General features: G+C 41.1%; 1 protein-coding gene across 4 annotated transcripts in view; it reads left to right on the top strand.

The window, feature by feature from the left end:
* DOCK5 (dedicator of cytokinesis 5) overlaps positions 1-26,855 on the top strand; it is a 211,708-nt gene that overhangs the window by 136,977 nt on the left and 47,876 nt on the right. For all 4 annotated transcript variants that reach the window (XM_077868808.1, XM_077868807.1, XM_077868809.1 and 1 more), the window contains exons 22-31: positions 809-943; positions 6,024-6,135; positions 7,335-7,405; positions 8,005-8,111; positions 10,142-10,278; positions 13,305-13,400; positions 19,467-19,565; positions 22,845-22,939; positions 24,775-24,853; positions 26,249-26,349. In XM_077868808.1, the coding sequence (XP_077724934.1) occupies positions 809-943; positions 6,024-6,135; positions 7,335-7,405; positions 8,005-8,111; positions 10,142-10,278; positions 13,305-13,400; positions 19,467-19,565; positions 22,845-22,939; positions 24,775-24,853; positions 26,249-26,349 (1,032 nt within the window). The remainder of the gene's footprint in view (positions 1-808; positions 944-6,023; positions 6,136-7,334; positions 7,406-8,004; positions 8,112-10,141; positions 10,279-13,304; positions 13,401-19,466; positions 19,566-22,844; positions 22,940-24,774; positions 24,854-26,248; positions 26,350-26,855) is intronic.

The raw sequence follows: 26,855 nt of genomic DNA, 5'->3' as shown, positions 1-26,855 counted from the left end.
GTGATAGGTTTCTTTGGCTCCAGTAGCCTCATTTTCCAAGCAGGCAGTAGCTGCAAGTGAGCCAAATGAAATACTCCAGGAGGTAGTAATCTGGGTTTCTTTACAAGACTTTATCAGTTCTACATGTGTGCTGTGGATTTTTCTTAATACTATTAAAACTCAGAGATTTACAGAAAGAAAGGCAAACTGTTAGTGTCTTCAAAACAGTGAATTAGCAAATGATTAAGAAAATACCTAGACTCTGGGAACAAAGAGCAATCTGACATCTCGGCACAGTTTTATCTGTTGTGATGCTCAGAAACCATGGTTGTTCTTATCAGATTGAGCCAGAGTCAGATTGAGCTTCTCTTCCCATGCTTACAAAAGTGTCCATCTGGCTCCATTCTATGGAACCCAGAGAATTGAGGCAGACTGCCAGGAATTAGACTTTTTAAAAGATGACTACATTAGGCAGACAATCCCTTCCTTTCAGGTACGTCTGAGAATGTCTGTATAACATACTAGAGATTAAAATACCTTCATGGTTTGAATCCCTTCAACTTTCATTTTTGATTCTTTTTAAAAAATCCTACAAAAGGAAAGAAACTACCTGTATTTCTAGGCTTTAGGAAAGCTCCAAACCTAGGCTGCAGTGAGGAAACCAGATTGCAAAGGAGTTAATTTCCCTGTTCAGGGCATTTTCTCAAGAGGTAATTATAGTTATGATTTCAGCTTCCCTGCTATGCCAAGTTCCCTTCCTATATAACATACCCCAAACCTCAGAATACCACTTTGCCCCACTGACAGTTTTCTTTCTCTCTCTTTTAAGGAAACTCTCCAAGGTACTGAACTTCTATGTGGCTAATGCAGATGACTCCAGCAAGACAGAATTGCTTTTTGCTGCTTTGAAAGCCCTAAAGTACTTGTTTAGATTCATCATCCAATCTAGAGTACTTTACTTAAGGTAATGGTAGCTGTAGTAAGATGTTTATGCTGTCTGTTCTCTCTTCATGGACTTCCTTAATCTCACAGTCATGTTCAGCGCTATGAGTCATGGTTGGGTCATGGAATTGCCAAATTTCAGAACTGCAAGGCTAAAGATCATGGTAGACTCTGAAACCTCTAGAAAGGCCCATGTAAAGTCCTTTCAAGTCAGCAGAATTTCTAGGGAAGTAATGATGGCAGGACGTAGGGATGCAGGTGGCTATAATGTGCATGCTTGATGAAAGCCTTGGTTGGTGATGACAGCTTCAGGAAGCAAGGTTCCTGTCGCAGGGCTGCATTTAGCACAAGGGACTTCATGGTAATATTGGGTGTACAAATCTAGGATTGTGAGCTCTTGGTGTGGTGGATGGAGAATGGTAGTAGTTGTCGTCAGGGAGATGTTTCCTCAGGGAGATGTTTCCTCAGGTGTGTGTTTCTTTGCTGACGTCATGCTTATCTAACTGATTAAACTAAGCCAGATATGATAATTCCCAACTTGAAATTCTAGAATAACAGCTCCATCAAAAATAGCAGAGACATGGTGCCTGGGTGGCTCAGTGGGTTAAGTGTCTGACTCTTGGTTCTGACTCAGGTTGTGATCTCAGGGTCATGAGATCGAGCCCCATGTTGGGCTCTTTGCTGAGCATGTAGCCTGTTTGGGATTCTCTCTCTCTCTCTCTGTCTCCCTCTGCCCTGCCCCCTACTCTCTCTCTCTCTCTCTCTCTCTCAAATAAATAAATAAATAATCTTTTTAAAAAGTAGCAGAGACAAAGAATGAAGAAATAACTTTTCTGGGAATGCCCACAACCCCAGTGCCATCTCTCCTTTTCAGTAATAACTGGATTTCCAAACTGTTAAAATATATTGCTGAGGCAGGTTTGGAAACTGGACAGATAGTATGCTAATATATTGTTAGGAGTAAAACTATAGATAAGAGGGTTTCAAGTCTAGATTTAAGCATTTGTATTGTTTTTAACTTGATATGTTTAAATACTCCTAAAATTAAAGGCAAATAACATTTAAAAAGCTTGGAACATACAGTATGGATCAAGGCCTTTAATTAGCTTTACTAATGAAAAGCTCTTACCAATCAACAAAAGAATGATAAACATCCTTAAACAATAGAAAACAAAAACAATGTATAAGAGAAAAATTCAAATGGTAAATTAAATTTCTTAAAAAATATTCAAGAGTACCTGGGTGGCTCAGTCGTTTGGGTGTCAGACTCGGGTTGAGATCTTGGGATTGAGCCCTATGTGGGGAGCCTCACTGGGAGCCTGCTTGGGATTTTCTTTCTCCCTCTCCATCTGCCCCTATCCACTACTCTCTTTATTTTTTTATTTTTATTTTTTAAAGATTTTTTTAAAAATTATTTATTAAAGACAGAGAAAGAGAGAGAGAGACAAACAGAGGGAGAAGCAGGCTCCATGCAGGGAGCCTGACATGGGTCTTGAACCCGAGTCTCCAGGATAACGCCCTGGGCGGAAGGCGGCACTAAACCGCTAAGCCACCAGGGCTGCCCCCACCGCTATATATATATATAATTTATATTTATATTTATATTTAAATAAATAAATACTTTAAAAAATTTCTACTATCAAAATACCATACACACACACACTACCTTTATCTATACATTTGATAAAAATTAAAAATCTATTTCCTTTGATGAAATTGGATAAAAATTTGTCATGCATTTTAACACTGATAGTATAAATTTTTTAAAGGCAGAAATTTGGTGCCATGAATAAAAAGCAAAAACAAAAGCCACAAAAAAGCAAAAGAAAATACTGCCTTTGTCTGGTAATATGCCATCTAAAAAATTTACCTGATGGAAAATAATCCACCAGGTGTGAACAAAGATGAATGATAAGGGGTATGTTAATGAGGGAAGATAACTGTGATAGGTTCTTAAATAATAAACTAAGACATAAGATGTAAGTGCAGTATGATCCCATTTCAAAAATATTATAGGTTTGGGAACTAAAATTTTAGTAGGAATAAAACTGTAGGTAAGAGGGTTTTAAGCAGGTTATTTTTATTCTTCCACCATTTTTAAAGTTTCCAGAGTGATTTTGCACAATTTTACAGTTTTTAAAAATGTTTGATGACTTAAAAGTTCAGCTGGGTGGATGACAATTCCCCCTTCTCTAGCAGGAGCGAGTAGTGTTTTCCCAGTGTGCGGTTTATACACAATCTCTGTAATCATTCAGACAGGCTTCTTTTATAGCTAGTTCCTTGTATTTTGCAATTATATTAAATTTCCAGAAATTCAGGGCTTGGAGTGTCCCACCAAGGGAATATTCCCTTACCTGAAAGTTTGTATAGTGAACTCTGATTTCCAGTATTAAAAATCATCATAAAACCATAGAAAGGAGATCTTCATTTATGAAATTGAAAAATACTTTCCATTGCTGATTCGCTAGTGTGTCCCCCTTCATAATGTTGCAGTACCTCTGAGCCATTGTTTTCAATATCATATAGAAGGAGAACAAGGGAAAAGCCAAGATTAGGGTGGTTAAGTAGCCCATGAAATTGCCTAAAGGGTTGCTGTGTTGAATGTGGTCCCTGAGCACCTGCTGATGGCTATCCACACTCCTCCAGTTTTTTTCTCATAAAGAAGAGCTTGATCTGAGAAAGTAAGCCTGGAAATCTGCATTCTCTGATTGCTTAGATCAGATAGACATCAATCAGTTTACTGGCCCTGTCCGGGAGCTGCAGGAATGAAATGTCACCCCCACCACCATCCTCCACCCCCTACTGCCCCTTTGCCTTCCTCAGAGCTGAAATTCCTCTTCAGAGCCCATTTCCTGACTGCAATTTTCTTTCATTAGGGAGGCTGAGGTAGAATTAAAATTGTAAATTGCCCATGGTCCAGCATTAAGCACTCTGCCTCAGTCTTGTATTGGTCCCCTCCCCCACTTTTTCTTACAGATTTATTTATTTTAGAGAACATGCTCAAGTGGGGGTGGGGTGAACAGAGGAAGAGGGAGAAGCAGACTCCCGCTGAGAGGGGAGTCCAGTGCAGCTCTACTCTGGGCTGGATTTCACAACCCTGAGATCACAACCTGAGCCGAAACCAAGAGTCAGATGCTCAACCAGCTGAGCCACCCAAGAGGCCCGAGTCTCCTTTACATAAATGCCTGGCACAGAGGGTGCCAGGTACTGCTCTGGGTGCTGGGGGTCTAGTAGCAAGTCTAGTAACAAGTAAACAAGGCTCCAGCTCTGATGGTCCTTGTGGGTTGTGTTGAAGCCAGGGAGGCAAATAATGAAGAAAGAAACCATTAGATTATTTCAGATAGGTAAAGGCTGGCAGGAGAGGACTTACTGGGAGGATGACCAGGGAGGGAGAAGGCCTCTCCGGGAGTTGGCATTTGAGTTGAGACCAAACAGGAGGAGGCCACCTGTGCAGGTCTCAGGGAGGATGAGTGCGGGAGCAGGAAGTGGCAAGGCAAGGGCTCTGTAGGGCCTATGTAGAAGTCCAAGAATCCAGTGTTGCTGGAGCATGGGGAATGAGAATGGGGCAATGGGGAGTGGCAGGCAAATGACAAATGAGGTAGGATCTGGTAGTCCATAGCAAGGAATTTGGATTTTATCCAAGTGGAATGGGAAGCCATTGAAGGGTTTCAGTTAGAGAAACAGTAAAATCTGGCTTGCATTTCCCCTGATCATCTCATTTCTTAGGTGGAAAGTGGATTATCATGGGTAAAGAGCAAATCCTTGGTGAGTACACCATGGGCCGTTGTAATTGAAGTGTAAGATACGGCGGCTCTGTCTCCAGTGAGGTGCAGAGGGTGCAAGGTGGCCTTGTTGTTAGTTTCCGTGGGAGAATGAGAGGAAGGGAAGAACCCTGGGTAACTTCCATGTTTTGGGTGCTATCTCCCAAAACTTGGAATACTGAAAGATGAGCAGGTGAATCAAGGGAGTTCTGCTTTGGCTATGTTAATTTTGAGGTACTTTTTGGACTAAGTTACAAATTAAAATTCCACTAAATGGGTGAATTGAGAATGACCAATAACTTGGGCTGAATGATTTTCTCAGAGGAGTTTACATTCCACGAGTCCCTGATAAGGTATAAGCGTGCACATGTAGGTACGTGTGTCTAAAGGATGTGTCTAAAATCCTGGTTTCAAATAACCCCTACTCTTGACCAATTGGTGGTAATATTGCCACCCACTGTAAATGCACTTGGACTATACAATTTGGGACTTTTGTGTATCTGAATAATGGGCCAGAGACTTCTGATTTCTATTTATGAGAAAGAACCAACTTTTCAGCAGATGGACAAATTCTGGAGACAAGCAGAAGTACCTTAATCAAAATGAGCACAAAGCAGTAAAGGCAAAGGTGTGTTGTGTGCCACGAGGCCCTGTTCTAGAGTAGGTCGCCACCCAAGTGGCCACTTCAGTAGATAGAATGGCACTGCCTAGACTTGCAGATTGGGTTGGGTTTAGAACCTTGCTGGTTTGAGGAGCTTCTCTACGCATTATCTGAAACCTCAGCTCAGATGATCAGGGCTTGAGGAGATGAGATGGAAGGATTGGAAGAGGAGAATGAGGGAGGAGGACAGGAGTGATGCTGGAGGATAGGCTGTGGCAAGAGTATGTGTCAGGGAAGTGAGCCAGGGGAGTCTCCGGCATTGGGGTGCTCTGCTAATGAGTGAAGGAAGGTGGGCATGCCTGCAGTGCTTGTGCTCCTTCAGGCTGTGCAGCTTCCTGCTCTTCCTCCTCTGCCAGAAATGCCCATACACCACTAGGATGGACAGCTTCATACAGCCTCAAGAGAATCCTTCCCAACTGGCTGACCATAGTTATGGACCAGGTGTGGAAGCTCTATGGTAGGACTTTATGTAGAAATTCCTACCTGCTTTCATCCAGGTGGTAATATCTTCTCAGCCTACTGGACTTCTCCCTGAAACCATCTTGGAGTACCTGTGACCTTCCCTTTGCACAGTGTGAAGTGGTGACTAGGGAGGCACAGGCCTCCAGCATTGTTTGGGCAATGGAAAATTTCTTTCTAAACATGGAAAACCTGACCGCTCTTCTCTTTCTCCTGTTAAGATTTTATGGCCAAAGCGAAGATGGAGATGAATTTAATAATTCAATCCGCCAGTTATTTCTTGCTTTCAATACGCTAATGGACAGGCCCCTGGAGGAAGCTGTCAAGATCAAGGTAAGCATGGTATCAGTGTGGGTGCCTCTTTTAATGCTGTTGCTGAGGATGTTCTGTGACAGCAGAACTGGACAGGGTGGGAGAGAAACAAAGTGAACCCTTTTTTGTGGAAAGCCTGTAAATTTTAGTATGACTCATAGAAAGGAAGGGGGAAAACCTGTGTGTTAACTTTTATGTCCATTCGTATTCTCAAATGGCAGCTTGCCAAAGACAAACTATATCCTTTCAGACATTCCTCGAATGGCTTCTGTGGCCCCTGTGAATGCAGCCAATTGATCCTGATGTTATAGGCAACAGGTTTTTATGCTAACTTCCCCCCATTCTTCCCAGAAGCCCAAAGTCACCATCATGTTCATCATTATCAGTTTTTTAATGTAAAATATGCAATCTCTGAGGCCTCAGATCTGAACTTTATTATTTCTTCTTTGTTCTTTTGGGCCACTTAGTAGGGGAGATGTCAAGATCTTAACTAGCCTCCTTAGATAAAAAAACGAATTCCAAATAGACAGTATCTATTGGTAATGAAGGAAGCAAAACAAACAAACAAAAACAAAAACATCGAAAGATGAATGGATAAAGAAGACGTGGTTTATGTATACAATGGAATATTCCTCAGCCATTAGAAACGACAAATACCCACCATTTGCTTCAACGTGGATGGAACTGGAGGGTATTATGCTGAGTGAAATAAGTCAATCAGAGAAGGACAAACATTATATGGTCTCATTCATTTGGGGAATATAAATAATAGTAAAAGGGAATAAAAGGGAAGGGAGAAGAAATGGGTAGGAAATATCAGAAAGGGAGACAGAACATGAAGACTCCTAACTCTGGGAAACGAACTAGGGGTGGTGGAAGGGGGAGGAGGGCGGGGGGTGGGGGTGAATGGGTGACAGGCACTGAGGGGGGCACTTGACGGGATGAGCACTGGGTGTTATTCTGTATGTTGGCAAATTGAACACCAATAAAAAATAAATTTATTATTAAAAAAAAAAAAACACCAACTGTGCCACCTGACCTTTTAGGAAAAAGATTTTAAGAAATCACACTTAGCAACATTTAGCTCTCCTCTCGACTGCAGGAGCATCTGTGTCCAGTTCCCTATGTAGATGCCAGCCTTTTCTTCCTGGGATTAAGTAGTACATTCTGTATCCGTCCTGCTTGGCAACTGAATTTGCTGTTTGGTATTTTTCTTACAGGGGGCAGCTCTGAAGTACCTTCCCAGCATAATTAATGATGTCAAACTTGTGTTTGATCCCGTTGAGCTCAGGTAAATAGCAAAACATATTTGCTGACTTTAACAAAGGGGTAGCTCCTTTTCTTGGCTGGGGCCTGGGCTGCTACACCTTCTGTTGTTCTTCTAACCCATATTAGCTGAACCCCTTCTTGTGCTCCGTTTCTGTGGAAGATGTAAAAGAAGACACAAAGCCTGCCCCTGAGAGAGGTTTGCCCTTATCTCTGGGGCAGCAAGACAGGCAGACGTGAAATTAACTACAGAAGAAAGTACATAATAATACGCTTCCAGCCCTACCTAAGTACCCCTGCAATGCAAAGTCAGATGGTGAGCGACACTGGGGTGGAGTCAGCGGGGAAAGGATTTTGCAGAAGTGAGGTGTTCAGGCAGGTCTGCAAAGCCCAGATAGACATGACCGTGCTTTGGCAGTTTAAACAGAGGCGGCCCTAAGGCCGAGCGCCATAGCACGTGGAACACAATCTCAGCTTTCCTTCCAAGGGGCAGACTCTCAGGGCGTCTGGGAGAGATTTCCACGGAAGACTCTCCACACCGAATCTCAGAGTAGAGGGGAACCTCGTAATGATACCTTCAGCATGACAGAGTGCAAATACTGACCTCTGGGATTTCTCCTGCAGCGTGCTCTTCTGCAAGTTCATTCAAAGCATCCCTGACAACCAGTTAGTTCGCCAGAAACTTAACTGCATGACCAAGATAGTGGAGAGCAATCTTTTCCGGCAGTCAGGTATGTCTTCACCCAAAACTACTGCTTACTGAAATTCCAGTCTTGCTCCTTCTTCAACCAACACCTGTTTTGTTGTTGTTGTTGTTGTTGTTTTAATGTCAGTAATGTCCTTACCAGTAGTTTGTTGGGACTTAGGGACCTCCTGAGAAACCAGTTTTAAGGAGCAGAGTGTGTTCAGTATTTCTAAGGGGATCTTAAAGAATAAAAGCATGCATGTTTTAATGAGAACAGTCCAGTCTTTCGTTAATTAGAGAACTGTCCTCAAAATGGACACCCCAGAAAGTAGCAGGCAAGCAGGAAAGATGGTTCTTTTAAGCAAATGTGTCTTCTTTGACTTATATTTGTTGCATAACCTGAAAAGCCAGGAGGTAGCAGTGCAGGGGTATGCTGGTGCCACTCATCCTGGTTCAGGAGAGCGGATTATGCATATCTCTTCTCAACTTCCATGTTTGGTCATGTCACATGAGGAGCTGAAAATGGGTTACAGTGGTTTACACCACAGAAATTGGCAAACACTCTAAGTTATGGGTTTGGTGAGGGTGGGATTGGGGAGGCTTAGTGGGGGAGCCAAATCACCAGCATACTGCTGGGAGGGCAGAGGGCATGGAGGAGAGAAAACTCTTACATGGATGAAATACTCTTCATTTTGTAACTAGGGGCAAGTATGTAGCCACCATGCTTAAATCACTAAGTTCATGTCCCAAAGCTAATATGGGAAAGAGGTCCAATACCTGGTCTTGCCCCAATAAATCCAAGACTTGCTAGAGAGGGTCCACTCTGGGAACTTCTTTTGGAGCTACTAACACTAGTTCAGGGGCTACCACTAGTTGCATGTTTTGCCTGGAGGGTTGAGGACTGGCACGACTGCTTAGAAATAGGGAAAGGTGAGTGGGTTATTGGTGGCAGGCCTCCTGGCCTTGCCCCACACTAGCTATGTAACTTCAGACACGTGAGGAGCCTTTGTAGGTCTTAGCCTCCATTTCCCTGGAAGGAAGGATTTGAACTAGATCCTATCAGTAGACTGTTTTGACTCCGATAGCTTCTGACCCTGTGAATGTTTGCTTAGAAATTCCATCTGTTACAAGGACACAGTTGAGGGTGTGCACAAAGCTGGTGAATGCTCTTAAGCAGAAAACATACTATTACTAAACATCTTAATATGCTATGAGATCTCTGCCTAGGCATGCAGAAAGGATATATAAAATAATAAAAATGGGGGGTTTGAGCACAAGAGCAAGCATGCACTATGTGGTTCCAGTTAGAGGAAGTATTCTCACTATTAATAGTCCTTTCTGTTAGTGTCCAGAACATCTGGCCTCGTCATAATAATGTCTTCGAATAGCGAAGATCCCAGAAGGAAAACATCATAGATAAAGATAATCTCTTATTTTCTGAAGCCTGCAAAAGGACTTGATTGGCACATCCTTAAAACACATTGAAATGGGGATCCCTGGGTGGCGCAGCTGTTTAGCGCCTGCCTTTGGCTCAGGGCGCGATCCTGGAGACCCGGGATCGAATCCCACATCGGGCTCCCAGTACATGGAGCCTGCTTCTCCCTCTGCCTGTGTCTCTGCCTCTCTCTCTCACTGTGTGCCTATCATAAATAAATAAAAAATTAAAAAAAAAAAACATTGAAATGTACTAGCAAAGCTCCCGCGGTATTTACACAAATTTCAGAGTAAATTCTCTCCATTAGGTGGAAACTTTGAAACATTTTTTAAAAGCGTAACTTGCTTAATTTGCTCATTTTGTTTGACTTAGCCTTCAACTGTCAAGTTGGCGTATTTTTTTTTTTTGGTAAGCTAAAGATATTGTTGAATACTTGAAACATTTTTGCATGTATCCATGATAGGTGTAATTTTCTTAACCCTTCAAATTAAGTTAGAGGCCCGAAGGTCCATGCCTACAGTGCTGTGTTCCTGCTCGGTGGAGCTCTGAGGTCAGCTGTGGTATCAGGCAGAAGCGGGGCATTTCAGGGGCTGCCGCTGCAGCTGCCGCAGCTGCTGAGCTGTGTGCATTCTCTCCCGCAGAGTGCAGAGATGTGCTGCTGCCGCTGCTGATAGACCAGCTCAGTGGCCAGTTAGATGACAACTCCAGCAAGCCCGACCATGAAGCCAGCTCGCAGCTTCTGAGCAACATCCTGGAAGTGCTGGACAGGAAGGATGTGGTGAGTTGAATCGTCACCCGGTGCAGACCACACAGCACACGCTGGTCCCTTTGCCTAGGGCAAGGATGACTTCACAGCCTTCCTAGTCTCAGGGTTTCGCCCAGGCAGTTTAGAACCTAGGTACTGGTGCAGGCCGTGCTGGTTTTGAGGTGATCGGAGGGGCTGCTTCTTGCTAGAGCCTGCTCGGCAAATCTAGGTCCAGGAGAGATCTGCTTACTGCTGGCCCCTGCTGCGGCCTGGTTTTCCCAGCTTGTCTACCACTGAGATCCCTGATGGGACTTTGAAGAATCAGCCGTGTTCAGACATTTTGTGCAGAAACCTGGGCCCTCCTTTACCTCTGGTGCTGATGGGACTGTTGTTAATATTCCTGAGCTTCTGAGATGCTCTCAATTTTATAGTCTCTCTGATATCGATCCTTCCTTTTGGAGCCTGGTAGAAAGGATGTGTTTTCGTATCTTGTATCTTCTCTCTTACCTAGGCACCCATCCTCCCCAAAACTCGGGGGCTGCATCTGTCTGAATTTACCTTGTTCTAGAAATGGCAGAGCTGATAGCCTAGGCATGGCCTCCTCCAGAGGCTGGAGTAGTCGGCAGGATGTGTCAAGCTGAGCACAGACCATACTCCCCACCCCCACGATGGCTGCACAGCACCAATGTTCCCATACAGCAGAGAAACACCCTCAGCTTTGCCTAAGCCCACTCGCTCACCAATATCTTTAGATTCAGTTCTCCTAAAAGAATTGAAGAACGCTCTGTCCCTTTTCCCATGGCTAAATTCTTAGCTCACTTTTCAAGGTCCACCCCAGTTTGGCCACAGCCTGCCTCATCCACTCCTCTTCCCATGGGCAAGTCTGCATCTCTGCTAGTTCACGCCTCAGCCAGAGGGATCCTGGAGAGCACCATTGCTTTCTCTGCCCACCTCGGCTCTTTCTCTGAGCCCCTGCAGCCCATCTTAACAATTTGTATTATTTATTTGATATTTATTATAGGTCATGCTCCCTTTCCTTTTTTTTTCTTAAATGTGTTTCTAGAAACCACATAAATTATAAATTTCGCCAAGGAATTTTGTGATAGGGGATTTGATTCCTAAACGAGAGATTTTGCAACAAATAAACAAATATAACTGATCATCTCCTTACGATAATATTTTTAAAAAGTAACTCTTATGACTCAGTAATCAAAAATACTAAAATGAAGCTCAAGCTATAGTTGGCAACAGCGTACCAGAGACTTTGGTTTAGGCAGGGCTCCGGTGTTCTAGAAGTATATGATCCAAAGTTAATCAGAACCATGGGAATCGGGGTGTTTGTTTTCTGATGCTGGTATTAGCATGTGTAGCTCTTTATCCTTACACAAATCTACAGGTGCCTCAGTTTCCACTCTGTAACATGTAGGAATTGTTCTAGATGGCCTCTTAGATCTCTTCTACTTCTGACACTGTTTTATTTAAATATTTATTTATTTGAGAGAGAGAGAATGAGTGGGGGGGAGGGTCAGAGGCAGAGGGAGAAGCAGACTCCCAGCTGAGCAGGGAGCCCAACGTAGGGCTTCATCCCAGGAACCCAAGATCATGCCCTGAGCTGAAGGTAGATGCTTGACTGACTGAGCCCCCCAGGCACCCCAATACTTGACATTTTAATAAAATTGTATATAGCATATTTTAATAAATTGAATTTAAATAAAATTTTAAAATGTTGATTATGAAAAACAAAACAAAAAACAGGAACTATATATATAGCAATGATTTAGTTATTTGAAGGATTAACTAGGAGTTTCAAAATATCTGTCATGAAAAAAGAATGAATAAAGGCTTTGAAAAGACAAGTTGAATATTACTAACTTGGAGCTGAATGAGTACAAATCACCAAAAAAAAAAAAGGAAAAATAAAGAATATGTATTTGTGAAGCACTGTTTGTTGTGTACATCAACCCAGCTCATTCCTGTAAGGGAACCTTTCTTTTTCCAGCTATGAAAATGGAAGCTCAACAAAGTTAAATAATTGCTCAAAGTGACACACGACAGAGTCAAAATATTAAATCCCTATGTTAGTCTTCTCAGGCTGCCAAAACACAACACCCAAGACTGGGTGGCTTAAATGACAGATATTTATTTCTCATGGTTTTGGAGGCTGGAAGTCCCAAGTCAGGGTGCCTGTGTGGTCAAGTTCCTGGGGAGGGCCTCCCTCCTGGCCTGAAGACAGTTCCTGTCTCTCTGTCCTCACATGGCTTTTCCTCAGTGTGTCTGTGGAGAGAGAAAAGGCAAGCTCTCTAGTGTGTCTCCTTAAAAGGACACTAACCCTATAAGACCAGGGCCCTGCCTTCATGACCTAATTGTCTCCCAAAACTCCATCTCTAAATACCATCACATGGGAGATTAGAGTACCAGCATATAACTTTTGTGGGGTATAAAAAGTAATTTTTATTTAAGTAATCTCTCTGCCCAGCACGGGGCTCAAACGCATGACTGTGAGATCAGGAGTCACATGCTGTATCAACTGAGCCAGCCAGGTGCCCCCAGCATATGACTTTTGAACAGATTTAGTCAATAGCAATCTCCTTGACTTGAGTCTCTTGGGTTTTTTTTCCCTCCTACTCAGAAGGTGGCAAGAACGTTGAATTTTTGCCTTCTACTTCCCATGCACGTGGCTAGTTACTCGGGGCCACCCCATGTGCTCAGCATCAGGACTGACTTCTCATGCCAGCGAGGGGTCTGCCCAAAACTATGTTGAGTTGGTGGCCACAGTGAACTTGCAGTGAGTGTGTGTGGCCTGGGTTATTGGGATGGCATCCTGTCTGCATCCCCACGCTCATCTTGGTACATGCTATATCCAATCATTTTCAATTGATTCCTTAGTAACAGTATATAGTAATCTGTGAACTTATTTTACCCCCTTTGGACAAGAGATTGCTTGAAGGGAAGAGCAAGAATGAGACTTAGAGAAAACTCACCTGTCCAAGGTTTTTTTTTAGGAAAAGCAAAGCTGAGTCAGAAGAAGTGGTATCAATTCCTGTGTTTCCCCCGTGCAGGGCCCCACGGCGACCCATATCCAGCAGATAATGGAACGACTGCTGAGAAGGATCAATCGGACTGTGATTGGGATGAGCCGACAGTCTCCCCATATTGTGAGTATCGCGACCACGCTGCCACCACTGCTTCCCAGTGTTCCACCTGCCTATTGGGAGGCCCCAGACCAGTAGTGTCTTGGGATCAGATTCCCACAGGTCCCACTCGCCCCAGTCCTGGTCCACAATCTCCACCTGCCTGCTGTGCCTCACAGCTGCCTGGGAAATAAGTGGGCCCTAGAACTTCACAGACCTCCCTAATGATGGGATGACCTTGGTTCTAACTGCCCGCAGATCTTGATTCCAGCAGTGATTTTTCTCTTGAGAGAAAAGGCTCCAGCAAGGTGATGGGAGGGGCTGAGGGAGAAGGGTTTGGGGGACCTTGTCTTGCTCATATTGAAGATTAGACAAAGCCTGTTGTAATACGTTCCAGCAGAGATGGAAACATGTGGGCAACCCAGGCAGGCAAGCTCAGTACCCATTTGACCTCATGCTCTTCTATCTGTTTAATATTTCATTTAAGGAAAACATGAGGCTTTGTGAGCAGAAGATGAAGGCTTGTGGTGGCTTCCTCTGTTATCTCAAGTAACTGGGTTCTGATTCTCAATATGTGGTACACAGGCTCGTCTGGATCTACCCTTGTTAGAATGATAACAGGAGCACTATTAGTACTCCTAGCTGTAGTGATGATAGAGTAGTAGTCATTAGCTGGGTTTTGTTTTTTGTTTAATCTGCCAGAAATTATTTCAAGCAGTTTCCATTTCATGGAAGCTTCACACAAGATCCTTGGAGGTAGTTCTTTCTTTAGCTGCATTTTTTTTTTCAAATCAGGAAACCTGCAGAGAGAGGTTAAGAAATCTGCCTGAGGTTGCAGAAACACCAGGGGTTTGAAATGGGTCTTGAGTCCCAGGCAGCCTGCCTGCTGCAGAGGCCTCACATGGTGGCTGCCCTCACCCCAGGCAGCTTAACCAGGTTATGTTTTCCAGCTATGCACTGTAGTCAGCAGGAGAGGAATTCTGATCACTTCCATCTTCCCCCGCACTATATTTCCACTGCTGTCTAGCGTGCTTGTAGATTGGTGCCCTGTGGTACCATCCAGCCCTTTTGGTTTTAAGAAAAACAAATGTTTGAAAGAATTTGTGATTAGCATGTTTTTAGAAATGTGGAGGTTGCTCTGGCCTCTTCCTCTCCACCTGCTGGGCCTCAATTAGATGTCAAAAAAAAAAAAGTAGTTTGCAACCAGGGGTAACTGTTGGAAGACCATGCTGTATCATCATTAAAATGAGGGATCTTTTACTTATGATATTAAAAGCTACAATTCGATCTCATTTAGAAAACAGAATGAAAAGAACCATCCCAAATGGCTTTAGTAAACAAAAGCCATTTAAAAATTTTTTATTTTTTATTTTTTATTTTTTTTACAAAAGCCATTTATTTATTCAACAAATAGATGTTAAGAGACTGCTGTAAGCCAGGCACAATTCTAGACACTGGAGGCATATTAGTGAACAAAATAGATAAAAATCACTACTTTAGAGAAGTTTATATTCTAGCATAACAATAACAAAAAATAAGGTATATGCCATGAAGGAAAAAAAAAAAAAAAAACGAGCAAGATAAGGGCAATCAGGGTGGGAGAGTTACAAATTTAAACTAGGTGATTAAAAATGGTTTGCATGAGAAGGGAAAAATTGGACAAAGACTTGGAGAAGTAGAGGAGGTACTGTGGAGGTATAGGGAGGGGCCTTTCAGCAGAGGCAAGGCCAGGGTAGAAACCTCAGGATGTCCCTTGTAAGATTCACATCTGGTGATAGAGCTGATCCAAATAGGATTGTAGAGAAGTAGCCACTAGGTTAAGATTCAAGGTGATCAAAAACATAATAAAGGATTCAGATCTCTTACTAAAGGTGTAGACGCTAGACATACCATTCATTGTTATTGTCAATCCATTGCTGCCATGTTTTTAAAGAATATAGAAAGAAAGGCAGGTTGATAACTATATTGTTTAGGAAATGATATATTGGTTTTCTAATATTTAACATGTCTTAATTTAAATTTATCTCTTCAGCTTCTTTTAGTAATGAAATTGTTCATTATCTTACTTGTTTAAACCAACTCAAGAATGTTGGCTAAGTGTATTTAAAGAGAAGGGTGGGGATTTGAATGTCAAAGGAGCAGGATACTTGTCCTGTTTCTGTTAAAATAAGATGATGGGAGTGGTGATGGCTGAGATACAGGGAGTGGTAGAGATGCCAAGAAAAGCAAAGTAAAAATGCAGGAGAAAGATAAACATAGGAAGGAAAAAAGCAAGGGAAAGACAGAGACAAAGAGAAATATGCAAATAATAAAAGAATGAATATCGATATATGTGGCTTAATATAGTTGAGTCTCATACTCAAGAATAGTTAAATATTAGAGGATCTGTTAGGGGCACCTGGGTGGCTCAGTAGGTGAAGCATCTGACTCTTGATTTCAACTCGGATCTAGATCTCAGTCGGGGTCATGAGTTCAAGCCCTGAACTGGGCGTGGAGCCTACTTTAAAAAAGAGAGAAAAAAAATATTTTCAGCAAGGATTTGTTAATTAAATACATCAGTTGGATAAAAGGAAAAAAGCTTTATGACTATGTCCAAAAATGCCAAAATATATGATGAATATAACATGAATTCCAAATTAATGGAAGGAAATGTTAACATGCAATCACCAGGCAACCTATTTATTCTCCTAAAAAGGAGAATCAAGATGTTAAATCTCAACACTGTTTAGCATTTTTCTATAAATTCCAGTCAATATTATAACACACATGCATATATTTACTAAGTATGAGTATTGAAAAGTTACAAAATAATTTTCATAACTGTCATTATTTTTAGTGAAATGATTACCATTTCTAGGAAACCCAAGAAACTTAACAAAATCTTAATGGAAATAATGAACAATTTATTAAACTGACCAGTTTTAGAATAAACAGACAATATCCAATGGCCTTTCTACAACAACAGTAGCTATTTAGAGATTATAAAAGAAAAATCCCATTCAATTTAGTCATGAAAATATGAGAGTAATATGAGTTAAATGAATAAATAAATTAAAACTTAAAAAATTAAACCAATATAAGATACACCTAAATGAATAGCCCCATTGAAGTAATAGTGGAGGATTTGCTTGTCATATTTGAAAACATTATAATTAGCTACAGTAATTAAAATAGTGTTGGACTAATGGAATAGAGTACATATATCCACAGAACAGAATTGAGAGAATTTAAGAAGAGACTTCAGGTTATATGAAAATTCTATTACTATTCAATAGGGAAAGTGAAGATTTTTAATAAACGTTATTTGGAAAATACATGAATGGTGTGGAAAAAAGTTTGACTTTTATTTCATGCTCTATCCAAAAAATAAATTTCAGATGGTATGAAAGGTCAATGTAAAAAGAAATATTAAAGCAGCTAGAAGAAAACATAAATTAATCTATACTTTTAAAAATTCCATTATAATTAACATGCAGGATTAGTTTCAGGTGTACAAATAGCGATCCAACAAGTCTATACATTTCTCAGTGCTCATCGTGATAAGTATACTCTTAATTCTTTTCACCTATACCTATTTTTCAAGACCTATTTTTAAGAGAAAAGAGATTTATGAATTTTCAAAAATGGAAAGGATACCATAAAAAAGTTTATTAGAGAAAAATATTAAACCCCTATATGTGAAAATATGTATATAAGCAAATTAAATGTCAAGCACCAAACCCTAAAACTTATTTGTAAAATAAGTGCCAAGTGGCTGATAGCCTTAGTATAAAAATACCTATTATAAACAAACCATTAAAAATATATATATATTTTAGTAGAAAAATTGGTAAAGAATACGAGCAAACAGCAAAATGAGAGAAAAATAAATGGCCAACCAACAAATAGACAGATGTGTAATTCAGAAGAAAGGAAACGCAAATTAACAAAAATGAAATTAAATAAAATGCAGAGACCCAGAATAGGCAAAGGCCTGGAGAAACAAGTAGTGTTAGATACTGACAGGAATGCAAACTCTGTGTGGTTTGGTACTATATATAAGAAGCCTTAGGACAGTAAATTTGCATTGCTTTATAATTAGAAAAATAAACTTTTTTTAAACAAAGAGACTAAGACATTCATTCAGAGAGTATTCTTTCATTGTTTTTGTGTTTAGAAAGTCATTTTCTCCATCCCTAAAATAGTTGTATATTCATCTTCTCTATGCCAATTCATTTAAATAACTATGTTAATACAGGAGGGCATTTCCCCCTAGATATTTGCCCACTGGCCAGAATATTAAGTCTGTGATTCAAGTATGGTGGGACTAGAGGAAAACACATTGAATATGTAATTCTTGACATCAAAAATATAAATTGATGTTAATCATCAAGCTCTTCAGTCCCTTTCTTCAAACCACATCCATAATCACAGGTGCATAATAACCTGCAGGAGATAGCAGTCTGAAGGATTCTGGAGTTAGAAGAATGACACTGAAGTGCTCTAGCTGGGAGCACTCATTTCCCTATCTCTCTGCTCTTCCATTCTCAGTTTTACCATCTCTGTTTCCTCCTTGCTTTCTTCCAAAATCAAATTTGTGCTATTTCACACATTTCTCCACGGACTACAACTCTGTCTCAACAAGAAACTCAAAATCCCCAAGTTGTTGTGTTGTATTTTATTTTATTATTATTATTTTTAATAATAAATTTTTTATTGGTGTTCAATTTGCCAACATATAAAATAACACCCAGTGCTCATCCCGTCAAGTGCCCCCCCCAGTGCCCGTCACCCATTCACCCCCACCCCCCGCCCTCCTCCCCTTCCACCACCCCTAGTTCATTTCCCAGAGTTAGGAGTCTTTATGTTCTGTCTCCCTTTCTGATATTTCCTACCCATTTCTTCTCCCTTCCCTTCTATTCCCTTTCACTATTATTTATATTCCCCAAATGAATGAGAACATATAATGTTTGTCCTTCTCCGATTGACTTATTTCACTCAGCATAATACCCTCCAGTTCCATCCACGTTGAAGCAAATGATGGGTATTTGTCGTTTCTAATGGCTGAGGAATATTCCATTGTATACATAGACCACATCTTCTTTATCCATTCATCTTTCGATGGACACCGAGGCTTCTTCCATAGTTTGGCTATTGTGGACATTGCTGCTAGAAACATTGGGGTGCAGGTGTCCCGGCGTTTCATTGCATCTGTATCTTTGGGGTAAATCCCCAACAGTGCAATTGCTGGGTCATAGGGCAGGTCTATTTGTAGCTCTTTGAGGAACCTCCACACAGTTTTCCAGAGTGGCTGCACCATTTCACATTCCCACCAACAGTGTAAGAGGTTTCCCTTTTCTCCACATCCTCTCCAACATTTGTGGTTTCCTGCCTTTTTTTTTTTTTTTTTTCTGCCTTGTTAATTTTCCCCATTCTCACTGGTGTGAGGTGGTATCTCATTGTGGTTTTGATTTGTGTTTCCCTGATGGCAAGGGATGCGGAGCATTTTCTCATGTGCGTGTTGGCCATGTCTATGTCTTCCTCTGTGAGATTTCTGTTCATGTCTTTTGCCCATTTTATGATTGGATTGTTTGTTTCTTTGGTGTTGAGTTTAATAAGTTCTTTATAGATCTTGGAAACTAGCCCTTTATCTGATAGGTCATTTGCAAATATCTTCTCCCATTCTGTAGGTTGTCTTTTAGTTTCGGTGACTGTATCCTTTGCTGTGCAAAAGCTTCTTATCTTGATGAAGTCCCAATAGTTCATTTTTGCTTTTGTTTCTTTTGCCTTCAAGTTGTTGTATTTTAACTGGTGACCTAGCTGAGATCTTAGAGTCAGTGTCTGATGACCTGCAGGATTCTGCAAATCGTACTATTAAAGGGGTGAGCAAAGCCCTCCACATTCCTCAACTCAAACCTAGAAGGAAGTCATTTTAAGCAGAAACAGCAAAGCATGTGCCCTTTAGACCTTTAGGATGCAGAAAGTATCCAGGTTGGTGGGGTCCCTGTTTTGGTAGTTGGGTGGAGATAACCAAAGTACACGTGCACAAATCTTGTTTTGTCAGCTGGTGGTCTAAGGGGTATTAGATTTGTGTTTCTTCTGTCCTTCCAGGGGAGTTTTGTTGCTTGTATGATCACGATCCTGCGGCAAATGGATGACAGCCACTATAGCCACTATATCAGCACTTTCAAAACCAGACAAGACATCATTGTAAGTTGTCTTTGTTGGATCTGGATTATACTTCTTATATTTGGGGGCGGGGGGAAGGAAAGAAGGGAGGGAGGCAAGAAAGAGAAAAAGAAAGAAGAAAAAAGAAAGAAAAACTGAGCATCATGAGTCCAGAATTCTCTTTCACTCATCTCCATTACTTCATGGCTGTCCACAATGATTACAATAAGGAAAGGGTTGATTCTTATTTTCTCTGTCTGATAGCATTTGAAGACCTCAAAACATGTACCAAGAGGCCCTCACTCAGCCTCCTGAGTCTCTTGGATTTAGAGAGAACCTTTATTTAGAACCATTTGAGAGATCTTTCTTGTTCTCAGAAGAGAACCTCATTTTCAGAGGTAGTAGTTATGCCATGGCAAGGATTCTGGGAGGCGGATATGTGCACAGTACTGCTTCTAAGATGTGGTTGGTGTCATCTTTTTCAGTATTCCCTGGAAAGGGAAACAAGAAGAGTTAATACTTGCCCCTTACAATATCTGTAAGATGATATTTGCCCCCTGACAAATGTCTGTCACCTTCAGTTGACAATATTGTATTCTCTTTTGTTTTAAACAAGAAAATTGTTCTCATAATGACTGTTTAGCATACAACCAAAAGTTGCCTAACAGGCAAAGCTGGGCCTCAGGTGCTTCCCCAGGATCCTCTCTTTAGGGAGTTGTTAGTGACTATTAAAAAGTCCCTGAAAATATCATCTTATCTTGTAAAGCAGTGAGCCGGACACAGCTGGATCAGCAACTCAGTGACCCATTGTACTAGTCCTTGTGGTGGACCATCTCCCACCATCCGTGCATATTCCAGTCTTCTTTAGGCTCTAGATTTTCTACTTTCTGCCTATATTATACTGGTAGGATGTGGCCTGTACACCTGAGGATATCCAGTTCCGTTTCTGCCAATAGCCTTCCTTTCTGAGAGGTCCACATGATGGAAGAAAACACAAGGAACTGCAGAGAAAATGCTAAGTAGTAGTAGTAGTAGTAGTAGTAGTAGTAGTAGTAGTAGTAATGGCAGTGGGAGTAGGTCCAGTGATGAACCATGTGGTTTAATCTGGAGGCCTTCATGAACCTCCGCTTAAGCCATGCTCTGGCCTGCAGCATGGTACAGGGACTCATAGCAATATGTAGTTGTGCCCACAGAGACCAAGTGCAAGAGAATTAGGAACAGAGGAAGGGAGGGAAGAGGTGGAAGTGGGGGGCTAGCAGCGTGTCCCCTCCATAGGCAGTAGGTATAGTGGGTTTAAGAACACAGACTTTAAAATATCCAGATCTAGGTTTGAATTCTGGCTATTCTGTTTCCTTCTGTGAAATTTTCGGCCAGCTATTTAACTTCACTAAAGCTCAGGTTCCTTGTCTATAAGATCATACCTATTTTGAGGGTTAATGTAAATGAGTATCAGTTGAATCAACACCTGATAATTACCGAGCTCTGTGTTTGGCGTGTAGTTGATGCCTATGAAGACTAGCTATTTATAATAGTAATTTTATTATTGTCATATAAAATAAAGTTAACATAAAAATAGTATAGTTATTTTTTAAAAATTTCCTTCAGAAAGTTAAGTAGAATAAGGGAACTTATACTAAATTCAAGCTCTTGACAATATAGTTCCATTAAGTAAGCAGACAAAACAGTACATTCCAGAACAATGGTAGGCTCTTTCCCCTGTATTATCTAATTAAAAGAGGATTATTATCCCCATGAGGAAACTTGTCATCAGGGGCAAGCCTTCAGGGTACAGCTAGGCCATTGACTTCCAGCGAATTGTCCTTTTCCTCCCTCTGCCTCTGAGTAAATCATTTGGCAGAATTTGGGAAGTGGGAGATAAAGTAAGACCTGGGATAATCTGTGAATTACCTTTCTTATACGCTATTTCCAATTAATTTAGATTCCCAAGAGTTCAATGTAGAATCGGCATCAGAAGTGGATAACTGGCATCTAAACTTAATTCTCGCTTCACAAATCACAAATTCTTACTGGTTTGAGAGAGTCAATAGAATAATTAATATATGAGACTATGATGAAACATTTTAAAACTAAGGAAATATGTGTATGATTTGAGAATTGAGGATAGAAAAGTTGGACTCTCCATTGAACTGGAGGAAGAGTCAAGCATGGCACAGACTTCAGAGCCCGGACCATTCCCACTCCTGTGCTGTGTGGCATCCAAAGTGCTGGAAGTTGGCCATCATGCCCACCATCTCAGAGGAACATCATTAGAGATCGAACCCAGGCCGCCTACTTCCCAGCTCCCGCCTTCCTTCTGCTACATGATGTAATTCATAAGATAGAACTGTGCGGTTTAGTGCCAGAGGGATTGGCCTGGATTTCCAACTTAGGAATCCGAGTGGAAAATGTCTAAATTTAACTAACTAATAAATAAAAAGCTTTCAAAACTTTTAGCTTTGAATTTTAGTCCAGAATGTTCTAAGTTGCTTTTTGATCACAGCCCCCTTTTGAATACAAGAGCTGTTTTCCGGACACTTTGCTGTGTTCTTTTGTTATTAGTTATTACTGTCATCACGACCCACTGCCAACTATTGCTGTTTAAGGACCCTTCAGGACCCTTCCCCCAAGCCACCCCTGGGAACATTCCTGGAATCGGAGGCATAATGACTTTGCTTTTTATTTATAGTGGTTTTCTTCTGTTCTAATAATAATAAAGGAGAATTGGACTCAGAGTTATTAGAAGTATCACAATTTCCGGCAGATTCATTTTAAGTGCAGTAGATGTGTTTGGACAAACTTGGCAGCAGAGGACTAAAGATATCATGGCTCTAGATTTGGGGTCCAGAACCCTGAGTTCCCTTTCCTGCTCTCCCACTGCCCAGCTTCTACAGCCTGAAGCCAGTCTTTTACCTTTTCACAGACTCAATTTTATTATTTCTAAAATGTGGACAGCTTTTTTGTTCTTGTCAGATCCTTAAAAACTCTTATTTTTTAAAAAATATTTTATTTACTCATTCACAAGAGACACAGAGAGTGAGAGAGGCAGAGATAGAGAGGCAGAGACATAGGCAGAGGGAGAAGCAGACTTCCTGTGGGGAGCCCGATGCAGGACTCGATCCCAGGACCCCAGGATCACGACCTGAGCTGAACGCAGACGCTCAACCACTGAGCCACCCAGGTGCCCCCCCCCCAAAAAAAAACCCCTTATTAAAAAGCTAGGCTATAATTATGGGCAAAGGACATCTTGTTCTCATGCTGTCCATGCTCCCTCTTGTCACCTAGTTCCCCCCACCCCAAACATTCCTCCTTTGTTCTCTGCAGGACTTCCTCATGGAAACTTTCATCATGTTTAAGGATCTGATTGGAAAGAATGTGTATGCCAAAGACTGGATGGTCATGAATATGACACAGAGCAGGTGAGATGGCCCAGGATCGGGCCTGAGGCATTTGACTCTGAATCCTTGGCTTTCATGACCATGACCAGTAACCTGACCTTTGGAAAATGCTGTTGAATCTCTTGGGGGGACATCTGGGCTCTATAGAGTAAGGAGCCTCCTGTGGCTATGATGCCGGTTCTGGACTTGCATTCTTGCTTTTCCCCTGGGCTGTTGGCAGCTGCTCTGCTTCAAGCTCCCTGCTCTGGTGTAGTCTCTTGATTGCCCTCCATCCTCAGTCTCGGCTCTCCCATAGCGCCCTCCCGTGGTTCCATGTGGCCTTCATCATCATGCCATGCAGAGCCTCTGTGGCCTGGCTCACCGTGCTTTTCTAGGCTTACCTTCCAATATTTCACTCCATAGACAATGTGTGCTACAACCAGAGTAGCCTCTTCTCCATCCCTGGACGTGTCCCATGTTTTCCCTTGGGCTGCATCTTCCTGCTGCGGTGCCTTCCCCACAACCTCCAGCTGTCAGCGTGCCACCATTCAAGGTCCTCTCCAAAGGAAGCCTTTCTGACCTGGACATGGCATTTTCCTCCTTTAATGTCCTGTACCTCTTTGACACCCCCTCCACCAGATTGTCCATATTCTTTGTGGGGTCACGGTTAGATTTACATGTTGCAAGTAACAGTGCTTAAGCACTGGCTTAAAAGAGAGGGTTCCTGGTCTTAAGGACATTCGACAAATACTTGATGAATAGGAGCAAAGTGAACCGAATATATATATATCTTTTCAAAGTTTCAGAATTTTATATATATATATATATATACACACACACACACACACACACACACACACACATATATATGAAATAAGATTTCAAAATTATATATATACAGATAATCACAATTCTCTGTGAACTTTATTAATAAAGTAAATCATCAGAGATACAGATGTAGTGAAATGACAGGACACCCCAGTCCCCAGTGTTTATAGCAGCAATGTCCACAATAGCCAAACTGTGGAAGGAGCTGGGATGTCCTTTGCCAGATGAATGGATAAAGAAGATGTGGTCTATATATACAATGGAGCATTACTCAGCTATCAGAAAGGATGAATACCTACCATTTGCAACAACATGGATGGAACTGGAGGGCATTATTCTGAGTGAAACAAATCAGTTGGAGAAAGACAACCATTATATGGTTTCACTTATACATGGAAGATAAGAAATAGTGAAAGGGGTTATAAGGGAAAGGAGGGAAACCTGAGTTGGGAAAAATTAAAGAGGAAGACAAACCGTGAGAGACTCCTAACTCTGGGCAACAAACAAAGAGTTGCAGAAGGGGAGGTGGGTGGGGAGATGGGGTGATTGGGTGGTGGGCACTAAGGAGGGCACTTGATGGGATGAGCACTGGGTTTTACACTATATGTTGGTAATTTGAATAAAAAATAATTAAAAAATAAATTATCCTAAGAGTTATTAACATACCGATTTAGAAAAATCCTTCCCAACTACATGCAGACAGATTAAAGAAAAACTCTCATCAGTATCGCAAAACTTGAAAAGGGAAGCATGGCAGTAGAGTGCAAAGAGCCCTCTCTGAGGCTCAGGAGACCTGGTTGATCACCTCAGCTATACCCTCCAGGGGCTAAATTGTGATGCAGCCTTGAGTGGCTCGTGGAGTCAGTTCTAGAAACTTGACTTGAATGTCCTCTGCAGTCTGTTCTGGTGTTGGTCCCTGATGACCTTTACAGAGCTAAAGGTTTCATGTTGCTGAGTCTAGGTTTGGTTTGCTTTGGTTTTTCACGTAGGTAGGAGATGTTCTGAAGAGCAGAAAGTTGCCTTCTTCATCTGGTATTTCCTTCCCACAGGGTTTTCCTCCGTGCGATAAATCAGTTTACTGAGGTTCTCACAAGGTTCTTCATGGATCAGACAAGCTTTGAACTTCAGGTAAGCATCTCCTCACCTAAGGGGTTCCTTGAATTCTCAGTCATGGTGAGACAATTGTGGCATTTTGGAAAACATCACTTCAAGTTTTATCGTTTTCAAATGCAAACAGTTTTCCTGTTTTTTTCTCCTTTCCCTAAAGCACACATTCCTATCACTCTCCTCCAGACAGAATCAAGTTGATTTTTTTTTCTTTCTATGTAACTAATACAGGTGAAAAAAAAAAAAAAAAAGGTAAGAGTAGAAAATATAGCTAAGCAAAAAGAAGTAAATTGAAATACAAATAGTTCTACCTTCTGCTGTGAACATAACACAAATACACATAAACGCATGTGCTTGCAGATGGGCACGCAGACATTCCTCTGCCTGCAGGTGGTTTCATTTCTAAGCAGAGATTCACATACACACTTGTGTGAAAATCCAAACTGGGTTGAAGCAGGTGACTCCTAGCTCCATCTTCATCCATCTAGCAAATATTATTTATTTGCACAGAGCACCATTTTAAGGCCTGGTGAAGGTAGACAAGTTCCATGCTCCGTGCTTCAAACATTTTGTTGGTGACCTGCTTTTGCTGTGTCATGTGGCTTTGTTTATATCTGTGGGACTTTAAAAGTGGAGAGTCCTAAGAAGAGGAGGTTATATATGCATTTATATATACATATGTATGTGTGCGTGTATATATAAGCTAAAATGGAGTACCTATATTTGCTAGTTAGACATTATATATATATATAATATATATATATATATATATATATATATATATATATATATATATGCCAAAATGGAATCAAGCTGTGCAGTTCTTTGGCAACCTATTAAATTTAATTTTTTTCTATCATCTTTTCAATGATACTAAATATTCTCACAATATTATTAATGGCTGAGTACAGTCTGTCATGGCCAGACCATGATTTATTTAACCAAATTCTTCTTATGAACATTTAGATTGTTTCCATCTTCTGTTATTTAAATAGCACTGTGAAGGCCTTCCTGGCTTTAAATATTTTTAAATACCCATGGTTATTTTGCCAGGATAAAGTCCTAAAGTATTTACTATTTCAGAAGTTTGGCAGGATTTTAGGGCTTTTGATACATATTGCCAAACTACTTACTATAAATAGGTGCACTTCCTGGCGGCAGTTTTGCCCTATCTCAGGAGTAAAGACAAATATAATAGTCTGGATTAAAAAAAAACAAAAAACTTAATAGTAAGTGTTAACATTTTCAGAGCTGAATAATTGAAACACAAGAAAGAAAAAGAAGCCTGGTGGATTTTATTTTGCTTTTTTTCCTTAATCCCTGTGAGTAAATTTCTACCATGTGGCATCGTTTTACTCTGACCCTTACTAATGTTATTTTCCATTTCTTTTCACCCACACAATCAATTTTGAGCAGCTCTGGAACAATTACTTCCATTTGGCAGTAGCCTTTCTCACCCATGAATCCCTTCAGCTTGAAACCTTCTCTCAAGCCAAGCGCAGCAAAATTGTCAAAAAGTAAGTGTCCTCTTAAACTTGCTTATGATTGGGAAGGTGATTTTTCCATTTCTTTTCAGAGCAGGGTTTTTGGTATCACAGAAATGAACTATTCAGGGGCTCCCCATGTTGTTAGTGAGATGTGTCTTAATGTCATCATTTAATAGACTTCAAATTTCCTCGGATCGTGTCTCTTTTCAACCCATCAGTCGTCAAAATTTTAAATATTTTATTTTTTAAGGCTTTTAAAAGATTTTTAAGATTTTATTTATTTATTTGAGAGAGAGAGAAAGAGAGTACAAGATGGGTGGAGGGTCAGAGGTAGAAGCAGAGTCCCCGCTGAGCCAGGAGCCAGATACGGGGCTCAATCCTGGAACTCCAGGATCATGACCTGAGCCAACAGCAGACACTTAACCAATTGAGCCACCCAGGCTCAGGCACCCCCATTGCAGTTTTTTTAAGTGGCATCTATACTTGGAGAGGTGCTGAGGCTGGCCAGTACTCCCACCTCCATCCAAGAACAGCTG

The sequence above is a fragment of the Canis aureus genome, chromosome 24, assembly GCF_053574225.1.
Source record: "Canis aureus isolate CA01 chromosome 24, VMU_Caureus_v.1.0, whole genome shotgun sequence".
In the NCBI taxonomy this organism is placed as follows: Eukaryota; Metazoa; Chordata; class Mammalia; order Carnivora; family Canidae; genus Canis; species Canis aureus.
The sequence above is the reverse complement of the archived record's forward strand: the minus strand, read 5'-3'. Positions and strand labels throughout refer to the sequence as shown.